The following is a 25,476-nucleotide window of genomic DNA, read 5'->3' on the forward strand; positions in this document are numbered from 1 at the left end:
GTGTGTTGTGTGTGTTTGTATTTACAGTGGGGGAAAAAAGTATTTAGTCAGCCACCAATTGTGCAAGTTCTCCCACTTAAAAAGATGAGAGAGGCCTGTAATTTTCATCATAGGTACACATCAACTATGACAGACAAATTGAGATTTTTTTTCTCCAGAAAATCACATTGTAGGATTTTTAATGATTTTATTTGCAAATTATGGTGGAAAATAAGTATTTAGTCACCTACAAACAAGCAAGATTTCTGGCTCTCACAGACCTGTAACTTCTTCTTTAAGAGGCTCCTCTGTCCTCCACTCGTTACCTGTATTAATGGCACCTGTTTGAACTTGTTATCAGTATAAAAGACACCTGTCCACAACCTCAAACAGTCACACTCCAAACTCCACTATGGCCAAGACCAAAGAGCTGTCAAAGGACACCAGAAACAAAATTGTAGACCTGCACCAGGCTGGGAAGACTGAATCTGCAATAGGTAAGCAGCTTGGTTTGAAGAAATCAACTGTGGGAGCAATTATTAGGAAATGGAAGACATACAAGACCACTGATAATCTCCCTCGATCTGGGGCTCCACGCAAGATCTCACCCCGTGGGGTCAAAATGATCACAAGAACGGTGAGCAAAAATCCCAGAACCACACGGGGGGACCTAGTGAATGACCTGCAGAGAGCTGGGACCAAAGTAACAAAGCCTACCATCAGTAACACACTACGCCGCCAGGCACTCAAATCCTGCAGTGCCAGACGTGTCCCCCTGCTTAAGCCAGTACATATCCAGGCCCGTCTGAAGTTTGCTAGAGTGCATTTGGATGATCCAGAAGAGGATTGGGAGAATGTCATATGCTCAGATGAAACCAAAATAGAACTTTTTGGTAAAAACTCAACTCGTCGTGTTTGGAGGACAAAGAATGCTGAGTTGCATCCAAAGAACACCATACCTACTGTGAAGCATGGGGTGGAAACATCATGCTTTGGGGCTGTTTTTCTGCAAAGGGACCAGGACGACTGATCCGTGTAAAGGAAAGAATGAATGGGGCCATGTATCGTGAGATTTTGAGTGAAAACCTCCTTCCATCAGCAAAGGCATTGAAGATGAAACGTGGCTGGGTCTTTCAGCATGACAATGATCCCAAACACACCGCCCGGGCAACGAAGGAGTGGCTTCGTAAGAAGCATTTCAAGGTCCTGGAGTGGCCTAGCCAGTCTCCAGATCTCAACCCCATAGAAAATCTTTGGAGGGAATTGAAAGTCTGTGTTGCCCAGCGACAGCCCCAAAACATCACTGCTCTAGAGGAGATCTGCATGGAGGAATGGGCCAAAATACCAGCAACAGTGTTTGAAAACCTTATGAGGACTTACAGAAAACGTTTGACCTGTGTCATTGCCAACAAAGGGTATATAACAAAGTATTGAGAAACTTTTGTTATTGACCAAATACTTATTTTCCACCATAATTTGCAAATAAATTCATTAAAAATCCTACAATGTGATTTTGTGGATTTTTTTTTCTTATTTTGTCTGTCATAGTTGACGTGTACCTATGATGAAAATTACAGGCCTCTGTCATCTTTTTAAGTGGGAGAACTTGCACAATTGGTGGCTGACTAAATACTTTTTCCCCCACTGTATAACTGTGTGTGTAACTGTGTGTGTGAAAGAGAGAGAAAGAGAGAGAGAGAGTGTTCCAATGTTGGCCGTCACAAGAATTGACTTATTTGTAATTCTCTCATTAAACCGTGCCTGTGTTTGTATGAGGGAGTCCTTACCTCATGGTTTAATTCATACGCTGGAGTAAATCTCATTCACAGTCCTCTCCTTCTAATTGCTCAGGGATTGAATCCAATAAAAGAGGGACCCCGCCAGATCCATATATATATATATATATATATATATATATATATATATATATATATATAACGGCTCTGGTACCCACTGATATGCCCTCAGGTTTACATCCAAGAAGAAGTACAGAAATGATTGAATATTGTTTATAAATTGAGTTATGTTAACACTGTACTATAATGTGCTCTTCACACGCACACACACACACACACACACACACACACACACACACACACACACACACACACACACACACACACACACACTCACTCACCCCACCCCCACACACCTTCACCCACTAACACACAGCTTCATTTGTGTACAGCAGAAGACATAGGGAGCTACACACTGCTACTCTTAGCACAGAGAGGCTGCTGAAGATGGAAAAGATACTCCACTCCAGGTCTCTCCTGTTATTCATCAACTAGATCAGTGTTTCCAAACTCCAGTACTCAAGTACCCCCAACAGTACACATTGTTCTTGTAGCTCCGGACAAGCACATCTGATTCAACTTGTCAACTAATTATCAAGCCCTCTATGAGTTTAATCAGGTGAGTTTGTCTGGGGCTACAACAAAAATGTGTGCTGTTGGGGGTACTGGAGGACTGGAGTTGGGAAACACTGATCTAGATCAATACTCTGGGCCTGGCGAGCTGAGAATACAAACAGCCTGAGTTATAGAACCGCTGCCATCTCCCTCATTGTGAGCTGCAGCTGCTCCCTCTGCAGAAATACAGGGCATTTCTGTTTTTCTCTGCCTGTTCTCTCCTATTCTGTTCTATTCCTGTCATTGCACGGATACAGAGAGCGGCGATGTTAGAGGGGGTGGAAGTGAGGGAATAGGTGACAAGTGAGAGAGTGAAAGGACCTGACAGTCAGGTCTCATTCTTGTCTCTTCCCCCTCCCCTTCCTTCTGACTCTCTCTCTCTCTTTCCCAATCTCTGTCTCGTTTCTGTCATGGCCCGAAACCAGTCAGTGTGCACATGTTTCCTCCCACACTCTGTGGGGATGTGGAAGAAAAGGCTGCAGATATCTAGGAGCAGGGCTTCACGCAGGAAAAGCAATTATCAGTTATTATTTAGCCTTTGCGTAAATGATATCTGTGAGACCAATACATCACTTGTATTAATAGTAATAACAATGACAACTGTATTTGTAAAGCGTGTACATTACACATAGTGTATGCATCGTATCTGTTTTGGGCAAATAATATCTTAGTGCATTACCCTAACTGCCATGTTACTAGTGTTTACTTTCATGTTAACTACGACTCTGCTGTTAAACTGTTGTGGACAGGAGTAAGCAGGGGTCAAGATCCAATCTAGATGGACCCAAGTGGCACTCATTTCCTAACAATAAACGTATATATTGGAAGGCATGTCCCGCTGCAGGTGTTTATGTGTAGGCAGAGAGGGTAATCTCAGGCCATGAGAGTGCCTCGGCCACGCCTTCACGTTTTATTTTGTGTGTAATCTCTCGTGGATTTATGCCGCGTTCACGTGGTAGTCGGAACTAGGAAACTCTGACATTTCTGACTTTCTCACTGGTTGTAGTTATACACGTGCCACGTTCAACCAGTTAGCAAGTCTGACATTTCTGAGTTTCCTAGTTCCGAGCATAGCATAGCTCAGCTGGTAGAGCACGGCGCTTGTAACGCCAAGGTAGTGGGTTCGATATATTTCGTGACAATTAACAACAAAGGAAGAATTTTTCGCTTTTCTCATTGACTTCTTAAACCCCAAACCCTGGCCTGCTCTATTTGGTCTGATTCACAATCGTTCCCGGAAGTCTTGCAATGTTGCACCTCTGGGTTTAGAAACTCTGTAAAAAAGACGACTAACAACAGTAGTTCCAATGTTTTTATTTTCCATCACTGGTTATTTGGATGTATCAGGATTGGGTGAAGGTGGTGCTTAAAGTGGGGGCGGGGATTTGAAGCGTTCTTATTATTGCAGCGTTCAAGTGGTAATCGGAACTTGGAAACTCTGAAATTTCTGATCTGGTAACTGGTTGTAGTTATGTGCCACGTTCAACCAGTTAGCAAGTCGGAGTTTCCTAGTTCCGACTAGCACGAGAACTGGTTGGCTTTGGATGAGAGTTTCTGTTTTGGGGGTGGAGACTTTGCTAGTCTTGTTAGTATCTTTTCGCATACAATCTCAGTTTCCACTAGTTACCACAGCCACAAAGTCCAAATAGTCTATATTGTAAAAATTCATGAAAAAAAATAGCTTTTTGGTCTTAGTTTAAGGTTAGGGTTAGGCAAGGTTAGCATTGTGGTTAAGGTTATGGTTATGGTTAGGGTTAGGTTAAAAATCACATTTTAAGAAGATACATTTTAAGTGTCCTGTTAGGGTGAAGGAGGCGGAGGTGGCAAGAATAAGGGCTGTCCAGCATGTCTCCTATCCGGAGGTGGTGAGAAGAGTGGAAGAAAGGAGTGAAGATGAAGAAATAATGGTAGTAGGAGTAGAGACAGATAATATTCCTTGTCAACAGAGGGATCCTGACATGTTGCATGTTAAGAAGATGGTCAAACAGAGAGGAAATCAGAGAAAATAGGCATCATGGTGATTTTACAGCAGATGCATTACAAGGAATCCTGTCGATGAATGCTCCTTCCTCACCAGCACCTGAGCCTGTTTAGGGATGTAATTTGAACTGTGACTGAAGGAGTGAGATGGTTCTCTTCCTGCGAAGGAATATTTTTTGTTTCAATACCCCGTACAGTAGGTGGCGGCAATACACCAATAAGTGAAGTATGCCATAAAGAAGAAGAAGAAGAAGAAGAAGAAGAAGAAGAAGAAGAAGAAGAAGAAGAAGAAGAAGAAGAAGAAGAAGAAGAAGAAGAAGAAGAAGAAATAGGCAGAGTTTATGATTTGGGGCTGACATCTCCCCCAATGTAAAGTGAACATTCCTGTTATATGGTTAGCTCAACGCATTATCAGGGAAATTAATTAAATGAAAATGCACTCTGTGATGTAATTATGTTGATTCAGCGGTATGTGCATACATTTACCAATTCCCACAATAATCGAGCGTGTGATGCAATTACGCAACATTTATGTTCTGGGTTTTTGAGATTTGTGTGCGTGTCTGTGTGTTTGTAGTACAGTAGTATTGTACAGTATGCCAAGTGGCACCTAGGACCATGGACAATCTGTAAAATCTGGACATTGGCATTGTCTTTCTACCATGGCCCTGATAAGTATAAATAAGACCAGGCAGAAGGAATAGAGGAAGCCAATGACTTAGCACTTCTCCAAGGCCTCCTACACTGCTTTGTAAAATTTGAGATGGAGAAACAGAATACAGAAGTAGCCATGATTTATAGTGCATAGTAAACCCGTTGTGGTTTTTAAAGAAGGATGGAATCCATGTGTTCCTACACTCACTGATGAAGATGATACAGCATTCTTGCCATATGTTTGTGTTTTTTAAATTTGATTATGCTACCTTAGTGAGTTATTTTGTTTATTCACCTTAGTGAAATATACATTCATGCTCATCCTAGTGATCTTAGCAGCATCATTCTCCATTATCCGAAAGTAACTGACAAAATGGCAACATACAGTTGAAGTCGGAGGTTTACATACACTTAGGTTGTAGTCATTAAAACTTGTTTTTCAACCACTCCACAAATTTCTTGTTAACAAACTATAGTTTTGGCAAGTAGGTTAGGACATCTACTTTGTGCATGACACAAGTAATTTTTCCAACAATTGTTTACAGACATATTATTTCACTTATAATTCACTGTATCACAATTCCAGTGGGTCAGAAGTTTACAAACACTAAGTTGACTGTGCCTTTAAACAGCTTGTAAAATTCCAGAACATTATGTCATGGCTTTAGAAGCTTCTGATAGGCTAATTGACATCATTTGAGTCAATTGGAGGTGTACCTGTGGATGTATTTCAAGGCCTACCTTCAAACTCAGTGCCTCTTTGCTTGACATCATGGGAAAATCAAAATAAATCAGCTAATATCTCAGAAAACAAATTGTAGACCTCCACAAGTCTGGTTCATCCTTGGGAGCAATTTTCAAACGCCTGAAGGTACCACGTTCATCTGTACAAACAATAGTACGCAAGTATAAACACCATGGGACCACGCAGCCATCATACCGCTCAGGAAGGAGACACGTTCTGTCTCCTAGAGATGAACGTACTTTGGTGCGAAAAGTGCAAATCAATCCCAGAACAACAGCAAAGGACCTTGTGAAGATGCTGGAGGAAACAGGTACAAAAGTATCTATATCCACAGTAAAACGAGTCCTATATCGACATAACCTGAAAGGCCGCTCAGCAAGGAAGAGCTACTGCTCCAAAACCACCATAAAAAAGCCAGACTACGGTTTGCAACTGCACATGGGGACAAAGATCGTACTTTTTTGAGAAATGTCCTCTGGTCTGATGAAACAAAAATATAACTGTTTGGCCATAATGACCATCGTTATGTTTGGAGGAAAAAGGGGAACGCTTGCAAGCCAAAGAACACCATCCCAACCGTGAAGCACGGGGGTGGCAGCATCATGCTGTGGGGGTGCTTTGCTGCAGGAGGGACTGGTGCACTTCACAAAATAGATGGCATCATGAGGAAGGGAAATTATGTGGATATATTGAAGCAACATCTCAAGTCATCAGTCAGGAAGTTAAAGCTTGATCGCAAATGGGTCTTCCAAATGGACAATGACCCCAAGCATACTTCCAAAGTTGTGGCAAAATGGCTTAAGGACAACAAAGTCAAGGTATTGGAGTGGCCATCACAAAGCCCTGACCTCAATCCTATAGAAAATGTGTGGGCAGAACTGAAAAAGGGTGTGCGAGCAAGGAGGCCTACAAACCTGACTCAGTTACACCAGCTCTGCCAGGAGGAATGGGCCAAAATTCACCCAATTTATTGTGTGAAGCTTGTGGAATGTTACCCAAAACGTTTGACCCAAGTTAAATAATTTAAAGGCAATGCTTCCAAATACTAATTGAACGTATGTAAACTTCTGACCCACTGGGAATGTGATGAAAGAAATAAAAGCTGAAATAATTTATTCTCTCTACTATTATTCTGACATTTCACATTCTTAAAATAAAGTGGTGATCCTAACTGACCTAAAACAGGGCATTTTTACTAGGATTAAATGTCAGGAATTGTGAAAAACTGAGTTTAAATGTATTTGGCTAAGGTGTATGTAAACTATCGACTTCAACTGTAGCTAAAGAAAGCAGAAAACCTATGTTTGTTGTACAGTATTGAGCAATATTCTGTGACAGTGAGTGATCATGGAGTTGGTGACATAATTTGGCAGATTTCTATTAACTACACACCATAAGTGTCCGAAATGGAGCTGGGCCTAGTTTGTTCAGTAAGGCAGCCAAGTGGCTGTTACTCAGAAGAATATTATGTTTTTTTCTTTAGCACACTGTTTAGTAAAGTAAACATTCCTGTTATATGGTTAGGTCAAGGCATTATCAGGGAAATTAATTATTCAAATGAAAATGCACTCTGTGATGTAATTAAGTTGATTCAGCGGTATGTGCATATATTTACCAATTCCCCCGATAACTTGTAATATAATGTATCCCCAAATTCCCCACTCAACCCTAATTGTCTCTGTTTCGTCATCTTCATTGCAGAGCTGAAAAAACAGAAGTATTAAGCGAAGACTTGCTACAGGTAAGACATGAGTCAAAATTACATTTTGTGTGTGTGTGTGTTTGTGTGCTTATAAAAGCCTAATATAGGTAAAGGATATGCCTGTTTGCTATATGTGTGTGAACTGCAAGTAGGTACATACCTCTTTCCTGAATGCGAAACTCTAACCCTAAAACAGAGTATGCTATGTGTGAAATGGGTGTCGAATTACCCAAGGCAAAATTAATCAGCTATGGGAGACAAAGTCTGAACATTCCCTCTGATTTACTGAGGGAGCCTGGTTGCCGTCTCTGTTCAGCTATTTCATTCCAGTCCTTGCCACTCCTGTCGTTTGGCAAATGACAGGATTGGAATGTTATGTTAGCTAAAAAGACTGGTACCCAGACTAGGCTACTGGCTATAATTGCAACAGATTAATGAAGTCAATGGTTGCGACATCAGTGCCACTGGATGGGTTTCGGATGAGTTTAGCGGATGAGTTTATCCGTGTCCGTCTGTAGAGAGATGCCCAGTTTAGTGAGCCCTGTCCTACTGTCTGTCCATCAGGTGGAGAAGCGGCTGGAGCTGGTCAAGCAGGTGTCCCACAGCACCCACAAGAAGCTGACCGCCTGTCTGCAGGGCCAACAGGGGGTGGATGTGGAGAAGAGATCTGTCAGATCGCCCTCGGTGAGTCTGCCAGTATTTTTCCTTTTTCCTTCTTGTAATGCTGACATTGAGATGACAGTAGAGTGTGGTACATGTTCTCCTGTTCTATGTCCTGTGTAGAAAAAGCTGCCCCTCACAACACTAGCACAATGTCTGGTGGAGGGAGCAGCAGTGTTGGGTGACGACTCACTATTGGGGTGAGTACACACAAACACACACACACACACACACACACACACACACACAAATACTCGAACACACACACAGTAATCTCCTTAATTACAGATTGATCATCTGCCACATCCGTCATAGGATTTTTAAAAGTGTGCTGACATGAAAGCATGGCAGTGTCACCCAGTGAACCAGGCCTGATTCATGATCATGGCACATGATCAACAGCAGAGCGATTATTACGGTCATTACAAGTGAAGACTGAGCTCCTGTCAAATTGATGACTTTATTGTATTGCATCAGCTAATTTTAACAGCATATAACACTTTTATCCATTATTGTGAAGGCGTGGACTTTGCCATAGTGATAGCACATACAGGAATATCACACAGTTTGTAGTGAAATGAGGTCTGGTCCTGTTTTGTGTTCTAATTGGCTATGTGCTATTTTCTCTGGCCTCTCATTGGCCGGTCGCAGGAAGATGCTGAAGCTGTGTGGCGAGACACAGGAGAAGATGGCTCTGGAGCTCATCCTGTTTGAGTTCACCATTGAGAGAGATGTGGTGGAACCCCTATACGAATTGGCAGAGGTACATAGACCATAACAACCATTATCTGCACCACAGTCATTAATTTATCTCACCTACAAAGCTACACAAGCTGTGAGAACATGATTCCTATGACAATGCCTGTCTGTCTCTATCCAATCTCTCACACTACAGAACAAACCAGAGTAAAGTGTCTTTGTTTCATGATGTGATTTCACTCAGGTGGAAATCCCCAACATCCAGAAACAAAGGAAACATTTAGCAAAACTGGTTTTGGACATGGACTCGGCACGCACAAGGTAAGAGCTGCTGACTGACAGTGTGTGTGGGTGTCTGTGTCAGTATGTGAAGAATCTGTGTGTGTCTTTCAAGGTGTTTTTTTGTGTATCTGTGTGTGAAAATGATTTGTGATTTGCCTGTGTTTCCAAACAGGGAGAAACTCAATCCCCTGTGAACTGACCTCTTTACAGCATTCCACATGAATGTCACTGTTTGATTGCCAATACTGTACAGTGAAGATCTAGGCATGGCCACATTCTCCACCCCTCAAATACTCACCTCAACATACCCCTTCACCTTAATATACTCCTCACTTTGGCTTGGCTACTCTATGGATCTTCTTTCCTGATCTGGATTTCCTTTTACAGTGTCGCTCCACTGCCATTCCTGTATTCAGGGCTGTGGCTCAGGGATAGACAGTGCAACCACAGCCTCTGTCTCTGTGCTGAGTCTGACCTCTACATATTACGCACTCATTAGGGGCCATGACATTGGGAAATGTAATGTATTTTCCTCACAGAGCTCCTGCAGTTTCTTCTGCTGACACAAATGTGTGCCAAGTATGTGTCTAAGAGGTCTGGGGACAGACAGACAGACAGACTGACTGACTGACTGACTGACTGACTGACTGACTGACTGACTGACTGACAGACTGGGAAGTGAACAAGTGCACACTTAGGGCATAAGGATAGAGAATTGGGATGCAGCGGATGTCTATATGTTTGCATAGGATGTGTAACCCCCCTCTTTTTTCCCTCCACCCCTCAGGTTCCACCAGTCCTCCAAATCCGGTATGTCCAGCAACGTGCAGCCAGGGGCCAAGGGCGAGCACCTCAGGGAAGAGATGGAAGAAGCAGCCAATCGAATGGAGATCTGTCGAGTCAGTCTACATCTCCTTTTCCTCGCTCTCGTTCTCTTTCTAACGCTCCTCAAGATATTTTCTCTGAAATCGCTGTGTATTTTCTGAAGTTATCCTTTTGTATTTTTCCAGGATCAATTATCAGCAGACATGTACAATTTTGTGGCCAAAGAAATTGACTATGCAAGCTACTTTCAGACAGTAAGGACTGAACGGTCTCTCTCTAATAGCATTCACTATGTCTTCATTGAGGTAATGCAGGGACATAGAAAATACACTAATCTCTCTCCCTCTCTCTCTATTTCCCCCTCTCTCTATCTCTCTTTCTCTCTCTGTTTCTCTCTCTGTATCTAACTGTTTCTCTTTCTTTCTTTCTCTCTCTCTCGCTCTCTCTCTTTTTCTCTGTCTCTTTTTCTCTGTCTCTTTTTCTCTGTCTCTTTTTCTCTGTCTCTGTCTCTGTCTCTGTCTCTGTCTCTGTCTCTGTCTCTGTCTCTCTCTCTCTAGTTGATAGAGGTGCAGGCAGAGTACCACAGGAAGTCGTTAGAGCTCCTCCAGAATATTCTGCCTCAGATCAAAGCCCACCAGGGTGAGTCTGTCTGCCCAGCACCCAGCACCCAGCTCCCAGTGCCCACCCGGCCCTCACTCATTATTACACACATATTATACCATTTCTGTCCTCCATCAACCCTGCAGTAGGAGCACTGGTGCACATCTTCTCTATATTCATCAGGGTTGGGGTCAATTCCATTTCAATTTAGTCAGTTCTGGAGATTAATAGAAATTCCATTTGTGAATTTGAATTTGAAAAGGGCCATTTCTTTTTTAATGAAGACGTTTCAATTCATGAATGGAATTTCAATTAACTCACAGTCTTTCTGTAGTTTAAATGGAACTGAACCCAACCCTGATATTCACAATGCACCCATATCCATGGTTGCAGTATGCTTTTTGTTACCTTTTTATATATAATTTATAGTCAATACTGACTGCTCAGAGGCTATAGTGTGTATGAGGCAACCTTAGTAATAACCTGATTAACCTGCTGACTGTGTAACCTTGGTGCTGTGTGTGTTGTGGTTGACAGAGACCTGGGTGGAGAAGCCGTGCTATGGGAAACCCTTAGAGGAGCACCTAACCCTCAGCGGGCGGGATATTGCCTTCCCCATCGAAGCCTGTGTCACCATGCTGCTGGAGTGTGGCATGCAGGAAGAGGTCAGTGTGTATTCCACACTAGTGACAACATACTGATTAGCCTAACCTCCTGTGTCCCTGTCCCATTCCAGGGCCTGTTCAGAGTAGCGCCCTCGGCCTCCAAACTGAAGAAGCTCAAGGCGTCTCTCGACTGTGGGGTGATGGACATACAGGAGTACTCTGCAGACCCTCATGCCATCGCAGGTGAGTTGGCAACCCAACCTCCCAAATACCTCACTTCCTTTCACTCTGCAGTATATTATCATGCCAACTGACATTGTCATGGAGATCGTCCCGAAACCTGCCCCTAGTCTGTTCGGGTTATCAAAGGCTCCCTGTCAACCGAAAAACTTCAACTTAGGTCTTATACATAGCCTTATTATGATCCTGGCTGTGTGAGAATCTGACTATAGGAGCGCGTGAATACACAGACCCTGAGTGAGCCTTGAAAAAGCATCCTCTCTGAATCCTTTTCCATGTTCATTTCTAATGATTCCATGTTAACCAGGGTGATACACAGAACCAGCACCAAAAGGAAAGCCCATTTGCGACCCTCTCCTGCGGGGAGAGTAGTGCCAATGCGGATTCATGTCCCACGTCACCCACTCTAAACACATCAGAATCAAGTCAACAGCATAGCGCTTTCTAACAAAGCTAATAAAAAATGTTAATGTTTTCATTGTCACATACAGGTGCAGTGAAATGTGTTGTTTTACAGGGTCAGCTGTAGTAAAGATGCTCCCTGGAGGGATTCAAACTGCTTTGCATTTAATGTGTTTATCTAGTGCAGATAGACACACACACCGGCATGCCTACACAAACATACACTCTACACACAGAATGGTGGCACAACTGTTGTGGTTTCCTCTGTACCATCAGAATGCAAGGGATATCTTGTCCACAAGTCCTGGTTCAACCTTCCCATACAGTACATCCCCAGGGGAAATAGTTGCAGTAGAGACATACAGTGCCTTGCAAAAGTATTCATCCCCCTTTGTGTTTTTCCTATTTTTTTGCATTACAACCTGTCATTTAAATTGATTTTTATTTGGATTTAATGTAATGGACATACACAAAATAGTCCAAATTGGTGAAGTGAAATGAAAAAAATAACTTGTTTAAAAAAATCCAAAAAAATTAATAACGGAAAAGTGGTGCGTGCATATGTATTCACCCCCTTTGCTATGAAGCCCCTAAATAAGATCTGGTGCAACCAATTACCTCCAGAAGTCACATAATGAGTTAAATAAAGTCCACCTGTGTGCAATCTAAGTGTCACATGATCTGTCACATGATCTGAGTATATATACACCTGTTCTGAAAGGCCCTAGAATCTGCAACACCACTAAGCAAGGGGCACCACCAAGCAAGCGGCACCATGAAGACCAAGGAGCTCTCCAAACAGGTCAGGGACAAAGTTGTGGAGAAGTAAAGATCAGGGTTGGGTTATACAAAAATATCAGAAACTTTGAACATCCCATGGAGCACCATTAAATCCATGATAAAAAAATGGAAAGAATATGGCACCACAACAAACCTGCCAAGAGAGGGCCGCCCACCAAAACTCACGGACCAGGCAAAGAGGGCATTAATCAGAGCGGCAACAAAGAGACCAAAGATAACCCTGAAGGAACTACAAAGCTCCACAGATGAGATTGGAGTATCTGTCCATAGGACCACTTTAAGCCGTACACTCCACAGAGCTGGGCTTTACGGAAGTGTGGCCAGAAAAAAGCCATTGCTTAAAGAAAAAAATAAGCAAACAAAAGCCATGTGGGAGACTCCCCAAACATATGGAAGAAGGTACTCTGGTCAGATGAGACTGAAATTGAGCTTTTTGGCCATCAAGGAAAACGCTATGTCTGGCGCAACACCTCTCATCACCCCGAGAACACCATTCCCACAGTGAAGCATGGTGGTGGCAGCATCATGCTGTGGGGATGTTTTTCATCGGAAGGGACTGGGAAACTGGTCAGAATTGAAGGAATGATGGATGGCGCTAAATACAGGGAAATTCTTGAGGGAAACCTGTTTCAGTCTCCAAGAGATTTGAGACTGGGACGGAGGTTCACCTTCCAGCAGTACAATAACCCTAAGCATACTGCTAAAGCAACACTCGAGTGGTTTAAGGGGAAACATTTAAATGTCTTGGAATGGCCTAGTCAAAGCCCAGACTGCAATCCAATTGAGAATCTGTGGTATGACTTAAAGATTGCTGTACACCAGCGGAACCCATCCAACTTGAAGGAGCTGGAGCAGTTTTGCCTTGAAGAATGGGCAAAAATCCCAGTGGCTAGATGTGCCAAGCTTATAGAGACATACCCCAAGAGACTTGCAGCTGTAATTGCTGCAAAAGGTGGCTCTACAAAGTATTGACTTTGGGGGGTGAATAGTTATGCACACTATAGTTTTCAGTTTTTTTGTGTTATTTGTTGTTTGTTTCACAAAAAAAAAATATTTTGCATCTTCAAAGTGGTAGGCATGTTGTGTAATTGAAATGATACAAACCCTCAAAAGATATATTTTAATTCCAGGTTGTAAGGCAACAAAATAGGAAAAATGCCAAGGGGGGGGGTGAATAATTTCGCAAGCCACTGTACACATTCTCTCCCTCCCCCTCATTTCTCCATCTTTCTGTGTCTGTGTGTTTTATGAAGTGTTTCATCCCTAGGTACTGATGTCTTTAGGCCTACACCGTAGCCGTTTTACAATTTCTTACTCTCTTACTTCAAGCTCTCCCTCTCATTTTCAGCACACACACCACCCTCATCCTCTCTGTTTATCCATCTTTCTTTCACTCACCCTCCTATTGTCTCATCCCAACAGGTGCTTTGAAATCCTACCTACGGGAACTCCCTGAGCCACTGATGACCTTTGAACTTTACGATGAATGGATCCAAGCTTCTAAGTCAGTATCAGTTTGTAATGGTGCCGCCATTAGTTGATGTTTATTCATTGTGTTTGATTCATACTCTATGCTGCTGATTCTTTATTTACTTGAAAGGTATGAGATCATTGGATGTGGGGTTTCTCTTTCACACTAAGCTGTTATTTTGTGGTTTGTCTGGCAGCATTCAAGACCAGGACAAGAGACTCCAAGCCCTCCTCATAGCATGCGAGAAACTACCCCTGGCCAATGGCAACAACTTCAAGTGAGTCGCCATCTCTGTGTTTCGCTCTTTCTCTCTCCCGCACCCATAGGCCCCATGTAGCTCAGTTGGTAGAGCATGGCGCTTGCAACGCCAGGGTTGTGGGTTTGATTCCCACGGGGGGCCAGTATGAAAAAAATAAAAAATGCATGCACTAACTGTAAAGTCGCTCTGGATAAGAGCGTCTGCTAAATGACTGAAATGTACATTTCACTCTCTGGTCTTTCCTGGCACTTGCCTGACCATTAAATTATTTCAGTTTCCATCACCTTTCACCGTTTCTATCCTTCGCTGCACTTTTCATATCAGCAGTTGCACTGAACTGATGAAGAGTTCATCATAGCTTTCAAGCAGCCAGAACTGGGTGTGCTTTTTGTGTTTTTCTGTGTTGGCTGCTTGATCAAGGATAGCAGCATGGAATATTGGTTGCAGGGGCTTGACATATGATCAAAAAGAGTGGGAGTAGGGGGTGTAAGGGTGAAACAGAAATCAAAAGGCTGACAGACTGCAGTGCTTGTCAGTGTCATCGTTGAATCTCACAAATAGGCTTATTTTTAGGTTGTCTTCTTGTGCGAACACCTGTCAAACCTGTCCTTATCATAGCCCAATTGAAATGAGCTGCCTGGGGTTCTGTCTGAACAATCGGTTCATCTTAGATGAGCCCGAAAACCACAATCTGTAGGATTCTGAGATTTGTCAGCCAATGCAGTATACAGTACATGAATGATCATGATCGAAAAACATAAATGTATTGTTAGTTTATTGTTTCTTTTTCAGGTATTTAATAAAATTCCTCGCCAAGTTAGATGACTACCAGGATGAAAATAAAATGACTCCTGGGAATATTGCAATAGTCTTGGGTCCCAACCTGCTGTGGACAACGCAGGAAGGGTAGGACTTCATCTATCTCTACCACACTATTTAGTCACACCATGGAGACTATACATAGAGTACCTTTTTAAAAGCAATGCCTGTTCATTGATAGTGACTTAAAGAGATAAAACTGTCCAAATTAAGTAATACTCATATCTCAAGATTCAAGTGAATAACTTCCAGTGCTGAACAATTGCATTGAATTCACTGTCTGGCCATCACTCTTCATCAAATTAAACTAACTCCTCCATATCTCTTCCACTCCCTCCCTCCAGGAACATTACAGAGATGATGACCACTGTGTCCCTGCAGATTGTAGGCATCATTGAGCCCATCATCCAGCACGCTGACTGGTTCTTCCCTGGAGGTGAGAGTGACACAGTGTCTGTTCAGCCTCTGTAAGCCACAACCGCCTCTCTCATCCATTAGAATGTAATACTTTTGCTTTAATGTCCCTGTATCACCCTCTGTATGCGGGTAAATGGAAACAGGCACCTGCTCTTACATACACAGTATTACAGTCAGTCAACTTAAGGGACCTTAGGAGACCTATTCACAATTTTAAGAATCAGATCTTATAACGGGATACATGTTTATTGTCACAAAAGTAATCACCTCACCTATCTCTTTCCCCTCTCTCAGAGATTGAGTTTAATGTCACAGGAAACTATGGCAGCCCAGTCCACACCAACCACAATGCCAACTACAGCTCCATGCCCTCTCCGGATATGGACCATTCCGATCGCAAGCACAATGACCAGAGCCGACGTCCACTCAGTGTGGCCACTGACAACATGATGCTGGAGTTCTATAAGAAGGATGGGTAAGAAGATCCAACTCTTGTTGTACCTGTTTTACCCTGCCCTTTCCTTCTCCATCTCTCTTAAATCCTCTCTCTCTCTGAAGTCAACTACCTAACCAGTCTTCCCCCACTGTCCTTGCTGAACACTCTTAACTGGAACATGAACCATTGGACAACAAGTATTACTATTGATATTGGTTATTGCAGAAGAGTTCAGAATTAAGGATAGTTGTGTTAACATATTAAGGGTGACAATGAGCCTTTTGAGGTATGGATGAGCAGATGAAAGCTAATGGCTTGATCGACTAGCGAGAGATTTGAGTGTTTTGTGAAAGCTGTATGCCTTAGATATAGCACAATGTCACCTTTCTATGTCAATAGTTTTTGTTTATATAATAATATAAGCCTGTACACTCGGTGAAAAGGAGAGCTTAGTAAAGAGTTCAGTCTGGGTATGAGGGGGTGGAGAGAATATCACTAAATTCTTCTTCATCTTGGGTGAGAGCGAGAGAGAGAAATGCACTAAGACAGACAGACAGCCAGACAGAACAGGAAGCTCAGAGAAATATGTTGGTCTATGGTGGTGAGTGGTGCAGTAAGCAGTCTTGTGCTGTACGGAGGATTAGTTTCAAGTCAATCATGTTTTCTCTCTCTCTTTTCAAATGACTTCTCTGTCTTGTCCCTGTTCAGCAGACCATCTGAGCCCCTCAGCTCTGGGACCACATAAACCCAGCTAATTAAACTTGTCCAGGACTGTGTAGGGACCAATCAATAAATAGAGCTCTGCTCTCATTAGAACCCCCCTCCAGACAGAGCAGGAGGATCAGGTCAAGGAGCATTTGGCTCCTTAGTACAAACTGAGACCAATAAGGAAGTAGCATTCCCAAATTTAATTCCATACCTCTGTGATGGTTTTATTAATTCTGGGCCTTTCTCCAAAGCACTATGGGCGATGCCTTGTCCTTGACTGTTTCTTTGCTTGGTGTGTGAGATTGTCATTGAGTCCAAAATATCTGAATATTACGTAGCCTTTAACCATCCATAGTTGTACATAGCTTTTTTTTATAGTAAACAAGCACATTGACCACTGCTGCAAGTGACTTCCTGTATGTTGGTGTTATTTTGGGGCATTTTTTACATCCATGGGGAAATGTTGACCTAATTAGTTAATTGGCTCACTGGTAGGACATGCTTGGAGCTCTTTTGGGAAGGAACATATTCACCCCTCAAATACCTCACCTCATTACTCTCAGCATGACTTCCATCCCACATGACCCCCTGCAATCCAAGCCTGAAGGCTCGACCTGCTGCTCCTCCATCTTGGATCCAACCCCTGACCCGACTGCTTCCCGAGTTGCTTTGATAAACATGTAGTGATGCTTTGAATCAATTAACAGAGGTTCTCATGATCCTTACCCTTTATTGTGATGTTTTTGTCCTACCAAGCAGCGTTAGGAAAATTCAAAGGTACTGTACTTACTCTTTCTCCTGCCTGTTTCTCTGTTCTTCTCTCTGTTTACCCTTGTCTGAACTGCCTGTGGAAAGAAAGCCTCTCTCTGTCATAATTTGTCTGTCAGTATTCCAGTCACGATTATTCTCTCGTCCAAATGACACACTTGTAATCCTATAGTTCAACGTTCCCTACAGAGTGCTGCTGACAGACAGAGTGCTGCCAACTAACTGTTGTCAAGCTCCTGTGTGAACAATGTTCTCGCACTGTGTGGTTTGTTTACTTAAAATGCATCTTTGCAATGTCTGGCATTAGATGTACTCGTCTGATTGCTTTGACTAGTACAAATGGCAATAACAGGTGCAAACAGTTGTTTGTCACACAGAGACCAACCACACATACACCCACACTGTGACATATTATTACAAATGTTTCCTTTCCCTAGTGTTTCTACGCATATTGTTCAGTAAAGAGTGTGCTGACGATTGTGAGCACTACAGGATGAGGCTCCCTGGAGTTGGCTGACCTTGATTAACTGTTTGTCTCTGTCCCACTGCAGCATGGGGGTCAGGGTGATGGACACTTCTTGGGTGTCGCGCAGGGGCTCGTCGTCAGCGCGTAAAACCTCCTCCACGCCCCCGAGTGTGCAGCCCCCCCTCCCGCCCTCAGACGCTCTCATACCTGAGCAGGGGGAGCTCTCTGCGTCCCCCTCACCAACGCCTCCTCCTGCTAGCAGCGACCGTGCCAGGTAAGGCTGTTGTGCCCCCCACTCCAATTTACCCCAATCCTCGCACCCTGAAACGGACATCGACACAGCCTTGTTGTCTACTTTTTCTGTCTGTTTATGTCTTCTAATTCTCTTTCCCACGCATCGTCTTCACCTTTCTGTGAACCGAAGCCCAGTTTCATCTCAAACTTGGTTTGACCATGTGTGATATTGTTTTCATTGTGTTTGATCTTCAGAGTTTCTAGAGCCCTTTCAAGTACATTTTGTGCTTGGTTAGTTTCATATACAGGTTGTACCAGAGGGTTGTTTTTTGGAAGAGGGACATAAAGTATGTTTTTTATTTGTTTTCAGACAGCACTTTTTTATCCATTACCCATACAATTTTAACAATGTGAGCTAAGAAAATGCTAATCTCATCGCAGAGGTACCTTGCCAATGCAGCATGTACATGTTTTTCCTTTCTATCTATCAGAACAGGTTTCATTAACACTGCTCATGGACTAAAGCAGCCTAATGTTACTCCTTATAGTCCAAGGACATTACACGAATTGTCTCTGGAAGCCAAAACAGCCAAATACTCCATCTAAACTTGAATCGATTCTCAATTGCGGAATGGTTCTAGAAACATAAAGCCCTCTACTTTCATATCACATCAAAAATAATTTCACAAATGCAAAATACATACTTACTGTTTTAACTGGTTTTAACACAGTTGCAGCTGACAGTATTTTTCAGTGACAAAACGTTTGTGGCATCAGTCTTCAGTTTACACACGGGTGTTCAGAGACGCAGATAGCTAATTAGCACACCCTCTGTCTTCCGTCTGTTTTCCGTAAACAAGCGCTGTCACATGGAAATATGGCTGTGTGGGAACCCTAACCCTATAAAGGTGTATAGTCATTTAACCTTTTGTTTTTTGAAAAATATTTCTTGCTGATATGAAAGATACATTCCTTATGTTTCCAAAACCGTACCTCAAGCAATGCGTCTCAACGTTTAGAGCAAGCGTTGGGGCTCTTAACAAAAGTTCCCCGGTCAGGGCCTCCCGAGTAGCGCAGCGGTCTAAGGCAGCGATGGGACAAGACTGTAACTACCAATTGGGGAGAAAAAGGGGTAAAAGTACCCCCCCAAAAAATATAATAATAATTCCCGGTCAGAAGATACTATCGTCAATAGGCGCTAAAGCAGTTAGCGTCTATGAATGGGGTATGCTCATGTAAGATGGCAAATGGCTTTTTTTTTCTTGCATTTGTCAAGCATTTTTAGGGTTTTCATAGCTTGAGTTATGAGTGTGCTGAATGAATATACTGAATTCATGTTTTTCCTTTGTTCTTTTATTTTATATTTTTATATTTCCTTAGACCTCTCTCCTCACCCTCTTAACACGACTCTGTTCAACTTTGGTTGACTAATTCCTTCCCTGATACAAAAACCTGCACTTGTTCTCCTTCACACTTAACTGCACTGGTTATTGAGTGTTCACAAACATGCCAGAATGACCCACTGGACTTGCTCACATATTCTTTTTGATACAATGCTTTTCGTTCCACAACAAGAACATGCCAATATTGGCCTCTTCCTGACTCAGAACAGTCCAATTCCCTGTGAAATCATTGACATTTTTATCATTGCAGCTCCGATGATGCGTCATCCACTTGGTCGGACTCCTGTTATGCCTACCCCTCCCCGGAGGAGGAGAGGCCCCCTCCCCCTTACCCCTCTTCCTCCTCCTCTTCCTCCTCTTGCTACCCACCTCCTCACCATTTCTACCCCCGAGCACCGCAGTGTGCGCGCCCTGTCGCCCCCGGTCCTGAGTCCGTGCCCCCTGGGCCATCCCCGCCACCTCCCCCCCACTGGTCTGACTACCGCCCTCACCCACTGCCCCCCTCCTCGTGCCCCTCTCCCTCCCCCTCCCCCCAGCAGCTTGATATCAACTCTAACCCCAAGCCCAGCTCCCTGCACCTGCCCAAACAGAGTTCCCTGGCCGAAGCTCTGCATGCGCCCCCACCGTCAGAAACTAACGTCTCCCCCCTCTACATCAAAACCCCCCCTCGTGCTAACCCGACACGACCCGTCCCTCGTTCCCCACCCCCCTAACTTTCCCCTGTCCACACCTCTTCCGTGGGCCGCCTGTGCCTGTAGCCAAGAGAGAGGAGCCAAGCTGACTGGGTAAATACTATGTCACATCGTCCGGCCACTCCTAGAGCTTGGACACAAACTCAGTCTTCGTAACACACACAGGCCTGAGTGGCTCATAATGACAAGATGAGAGAGGGATATTGGGATACAAATGGGAGAGTGAGAGAGAGGGCGCTGCCTCCAATGTGCCAACATCTTGTTTTATTAATTTTGTTCATTTTCTCACTCTGTTCTATTGGAGCGTTTTAGTACCAAACTCTCCTTATTTTATAGGAGGATGTTGCCAAGCAACAAACAATATTAAAATCTCTCAGCGATAGCAGAATATAGTGGGCGTTAATGAGTCATTTTAGTGGGCCCAGTTGGCCTTGGATGGTAGTTGGCTAGTTCTGTTTTTGAATATGAATTGGATTTAGAGTGACTAAGTGAAAAATATGGATGGGCTGGGCATGATTCCTAACCAATCATTGGCCTTCATCGGAATGGGGTCTTTTACGTCAACAGCCGTAAGGAATGCCTCATTGCTTAGCTCCACTCTAACTCTAAATCCCTCCAGTCCCGATCACCCATCCTCACCTGCTGTCAATGGGCGGGGGAATTTGGAGCTGGGAGAGCTGTCACTCACATCCTATTATAAACTGGTTAGGTTTAGTCCTTCAAGCGCTCAACCCATTGGCATTCTGGCTGCATAGTGCCATAAAAGGCAAGAAAAAAATCCATTAAGCCTACAGGCTTGGTCTTGGATTTTTTGGGGCTTACGCTCCACTGCAATATAGCTGGTAGTGCATATACTTGCAGTATTGAAAGTGGTCACTCAGATTATCTGACATTGAACTATGGGGATTTTCATTCCTATGGATGTCATGACATGTGCCGGAATAAGGTGAATGTTTTGAACCTGATTGGCAATTGTTAGCTACATGGCGAGGATTGAGGCCATCTACCTTCCTACTGACAGGCAGTGAACACGCACACACACAGTCACACACACGTGCGCGCACACACACACACACACACACATGCACACACACACACACACACACACACACACACACACACATGCACACACACGACCTGAAGAAGATGCTATGAAGATTACATATTGTTGTTAATATATCCTTTTCTCTTCCCAGTACTCTGATGAACAAAGAGCTGTCTCCAGTGATTGTACAGAAGGGCTTCCAGGGAACAGCACCCTCTGGTGGGCCATCACAGAACTCTTCTGAACATAGCCCTCACACCCTGAGAAGAGGTACTGATGGAAGAAGGTTGTGTGTGTGTGTGTGCGTGCATATGCATGGGAGAGAGACTGTGCTGTGCACAAAGCAGCCAGATTGTTTTGTTTTGGCTTGTCACCTCTCAATTACAATCTGTGTTGGTTTTCTCTCACACTTGGCATTCTGTCTGGTCTCTCCACAGCTAAGAAGCTGGCCCCCATCCCACCTAAGCACTACTCTCAGTCTGGGGGGATGTCTGACCAGTCCACAGGTCAGCCCTCTCCAGTTAGCCTATCCCCCACCTCTCCTAGTACCCCCTCCCCGTATGGCTTTGGCTACCCCCAGGGCTACGCCACCATCGGCTCCCCGGGACAGGCCCAGACCGCCACCCTCTCCTCCCCTCCCTCGCTAGCCGGCACCCTCACCAAGGCCAGGCCCACTCCCAAGCCTCCCAGGCAGAGGCCCAGCCTGCCCCCGCCGCAGCCCCCCAGCACCCCTGGCTCCAGCCCCCAACCCCTGGAGCACAGTGGCCTGCTGGATGGATTGTCTCCTGGGGAGAGCATGTCCACAGGTAAATGCTTCAATGGAGTTTCTACACACTAGGAGCCCGCTTATACACTCTCATCTCTGGTAAAGCTGGAGGGTCTCATTCTCCAGTGTGCCTGACAGCATTTTAATCATATAATTAATTTAATAGGATCTCTGTGGTTTTAATGTGATTTCTGCAAATGGAACTCTTTTCTGTCATTTTTTAAATGACTGATACTTTAAAGCCTTTCACCTGTGTAAAACTGCGGGGAACAGGTTAAAAGATTCTAATCAATATCTCTTATCTTGTTCTTCCATATTTGTCAACTACTATTATCGTCTGCCTACAGCGGTATGAGGCGAGTGGTTCAATATGGGCTAAATGTGAGAGGGCCTTTTAGGGTAAGCAGGAGTTCCAGTACTGTACCAAAGCCTCACCCTCCCACCCCTCCAACCAACCAACCAACCGTCCGCCATCCTGGCTCACTGTGGAGCTGCATGGCTCCAGCTCTCTGTATATATAGCTGTATACATGATGTCTCATATGTATATATCTATATATCTCTGCACTGTTCAGTCCACCACTAACCAATTTTGTTGGCCTATGCATGGTGGCTGAGACTGGCGCGATGCATGGCTTGTGGATGTGTCTGAAAGACCGTCCACTGACACTACTTCACACAGAAGATTGACGTCATTTTGCTATCCCAAGAAGCTTTCTTTACTGTTTTTCCCCCGAAACCATGCCACATCCCACCGCTGCCCCCTTGCTTACACACTGCACAGTCCCCCCCCCCCCCCCCAATCTTGTGCCACACCTCACCCCACTGCTGTTCTTGAATAAGTCCACTTCCTGTTGTCCACTCACTGGTTGTTGTCCATTTCATTGTTACACAATGGATGTCATCATTCTCACATGACTGTGAGATCAAAGACAAAGTAATGACGTATAAATGTTTGTGGTGACTGCGCTGGACACTGTTGGGGATTTGTTATTATCCACACCTTGAACAAGTGTTCTTTCTTCACATGCAATTTGCAGTATTACAAACCTACCCCAACCACAATGTCTGCTGAAAATGTTGGAGTTACATTACATACTGACCTGCCTCTAATCTGTCAGTAAATTCTCTAGAAACACTGATCATCTCTAAGGATGTGTGTTTGCGCGTGTGTGTGTGTGCGTGTGCGTGTGTAAAACAATAGCCTGGGCATATGATGACCTCCCTGCTGTGTGTAATGCATCATTCAGCATTGACTTAATCATGTCTGGAACATACCTTTTTTAAGCAACCACTAACAGTTATTTTCTCTGTTTCTCTGTCTCTTATTTTCTTGTCTCTTCTCATGTTGATCTTTGACCACTCAGACTCTTTCTGCAACCTGGATATCCCCATCATCAACGTGGAACTGGATGGCATCTTCGATGAGCCTAAGATGGTCCCCTACAGGAACTCAGTGGCGGTGGTCCAACCGACCCCCAAGACGGAGTCAGAGGAAGAGTCTGAGAGCACGATACTATGACATCACGAGTTTCCTCCCCCAGCCCTACCATTCCAGCCCGTCTCCAGGACCCGTTGTCTGACCTTTGACCCAATGGGACTCACTCCAGACTTCACCTCCATCCATAGAGACCAGGCACCGGGTTCAGCCCTGTAAAGCAAAGTTCATCTCATATCATGAAATAGATATGAATACAGAAAATACAGACAGTACATCCACATCCAGAGAGTTTCTCACTGAGACTGTGGGGGGAGGAACTTTTGAAAACAATGCTATGTTTTGATGTTGACTCGATTCCTTTGATGCTATCTGTGGTGCATTCATTTTTAAGGATTTTCTTTTTAAACAATTGCATTCATTTTTCTTTACTTTTGCCTTATTTGAGTCATTTGCAATATTGCCTTTAACTTCACATACAAGACATGAAAACAATTTGCTCGGTGGAATGGATTCTACTCTTGTGAGTGCAGTAGTAAAGGAAGGGGACAGTAGATTTCTGATTTCCTCTCCCTGTCACCAAGTCTATGGCATTCCCTTTGATGCCATCCTAACCTATCCCTCGTACTCTGAGGTCGCTGGCAACCCCTTGTTCCTTCCTGAATGTGTGTTTGTGAATTGTGTGATGTGTTTGGAAATGTGCTGCATTATTGAGTGGCGAGTTCTGACATAGAAAATATATATGGTACTGCAAGACCAGTTTGAGCTTGAATCCCCAATCACACTCTTCAAAAGGAGATTAAGATTGCATTTGGCTGTTAGACGGGAAGTTATATCTGGATAATATATTATTAACTATTTAAAATGACTGTTTATACTGTACATTTCAGAGTATATGATTTTAACAGTGATACAAGAGTTATTATATGTGTCGTATAATATAAGAATACAACCATAGGTATACAGATAAAGAACTATAAATACGGTATACAGATATTCTATAGTATAGCATGTACTTGATTGTACATGATCATAGGAGAGGCTTAGAGCTCAGTGGGATAAATCTGGATGGCTATGTAGAGGGAATGGGGCATAGAAACCGAATGAACAGAATAATTCTATATGAAAGGAATGGATTGCTGAAAAGTGAGTATGAGTGGAATGTGCAGGGTGGGACTATACCTCCTCTCTGTGGTCTCTGTACTCAGCCTCAGCTTCTTTAACGAGCGCCCTGAGAGTCTTCTCTGGCAAGAGCATGTCACTGGGGAGCCTGCTCAGCTGTTTGAAAGCAAATATTGGAAACTTTTTTGTTAGAGCAAGTGTGTATATGAGTGCGGTTCTGTGTCTGTATGTGTGGGTGTTATCCAGAATATAGATATATTTCTCTTGGTGCTAGAATATATGTTTATATTCTGTCACGCAGGGAGTAAGAATAGGCTCTCATTGAAATTATACAGAGGTTGCTGTTTCAGTTCCCTATCCCCCCCCCCCCCCCTCTTTAGTAAGAGGAATCTACTATATAAAGAATTTGATGACGAGGAATGTGAATAAGTATTTGTTATTCTGCTGAAAGTATTTATACCGATGATTACAGTGCAGAGGAGGATGAATGACATCCACAACACATAAGACCAATGTTCCAATCTGTTGATCCAGGGAGGGGCCCGCCCATGACCTACAGTTGAAGTCGGAAGTTTACATACACCTTAGCCAAATACATTTAAACTCAGTTTTTCACAATTCCTGACATTTAATCCTACTAAAAATTCCCTGTTTTAGGTCAGTTAGGATCACCACTTTATTTTAAGAATGTGAAATGTCAGAATAATAGTAGAGAGAATGATTTATTTCAGCTTTTATTTCTTTCATCACATTCCCAGTGGGTCAGAAGTTTACATACACGCAATTAGTATTTGGTAGCATTGCCTTTAAATTGTTTAACTTGGGTCAAACGTTTTGGGTAGCCTTCC

At 43.6% G+C, this 25,476-nt stretch overlaps 1 protein-coding gene across 5 annotated transcripts in view; it reads left to right on the forward strand.

The window, feature by feature from the left end:
• Nucleotides 1-25,246, forward strand: part of LOC121547263 (rho GTPase-activating protein 44-like) — a 118,509-nt gene extending 93,263 nt beyond the window's left edge. The window contains exons 2-22 of one of the 5 annotated variants that reach the window (XM_045209813.1): nt 7,471-7,510; nt 8,036-8,155; nt 8,255-8,331; nt 8,783-8,894; nt 9,075-9,151; nt 9,900-10,011; nt 10,123-10,191; nt 10,495-10,576; nt 11,075-11,202; nt 11,274-11,385; nt 14,008-14,089; nt 14,253-14,333; nt 15,108-15,221; nt 15,479-15,570; nt 15,846-16,026; nt 17,452-17,472; nt 18,015-18,203; nt 21,455-21,573; nt 21,741-22,109; nt 22,417-22,468; nt 23,436-23,518. In XM_045209813.1, coding sequence (XP_045065748.1) covers nt 7,471-7,510; nt 8,036-8,155; nt 8,255-8,331; nt 8,783-8,894; nt 9,075-9,151; nt 9,900-10,011; nt 10,123-10,191; nt 10,495-10,576; nt 11,075-11,202; nt 11,274-11,385; nt 14,008-14,089; nt 14,253-14,333; nt 15,108-15,221; nt 15,479-15,570; nt 15,846-16,026; nt 17,452-17,472; nt 18,015-18,203; nt 21,455-21,573; nt 21,741-22,109; nt 22,417-22,424 — 2,185 coding nt within the window. In that variant the 3' untranslated portion in view covers nt 22,425-22,468; nt 23,436-23,518. Of the gene's footprint in view, nt 1-7,470; nt 7,511-8,035; nt 8,156-8,254; nt 8,332-8,782; nt 8,895-9,074; nt 9,152-9,899; nt 10,012-10,122; nt 10,192-10,494; nt 10,577-11,074; nt 11,203-11,273; nt 11,386-14,007; nt 14,090-14,252; nt 14,334-15,107; nt 15,222-15,478; nt 15,571-15,845; nt 16,027-17,451; nt 17,473-18,014; nt 18,204-19,816; nt 21,344-21,454; nt 21,574-21,740; nt 22,110-22,416; nt 22,469-23,435 lie in introns of those variants that run through there. The other 4 variants (XM_041858438.2, XR_006657688.1, XM_045209812.1 and 1 more) reach the window with 4 other exon arrangements.
• The last annotated feature ends 230 nt before the right edge of the window (nt 25,247-25,476 follow it).

Source organism: Coregonus clupeaformis, chromosome 31 (assembly GCF_020615455.1).
Source record: "Coregonus clupeaformis isolate EN_2021a chromosome 31, ASM2061545v1, whole genome shotgun sequence".
NCBI lineage: Eukaryota > Metazoa > Chordata > Actinopteri > Salmoniformes > Salmonidae > Coregonus > Coregonus clupeaformis.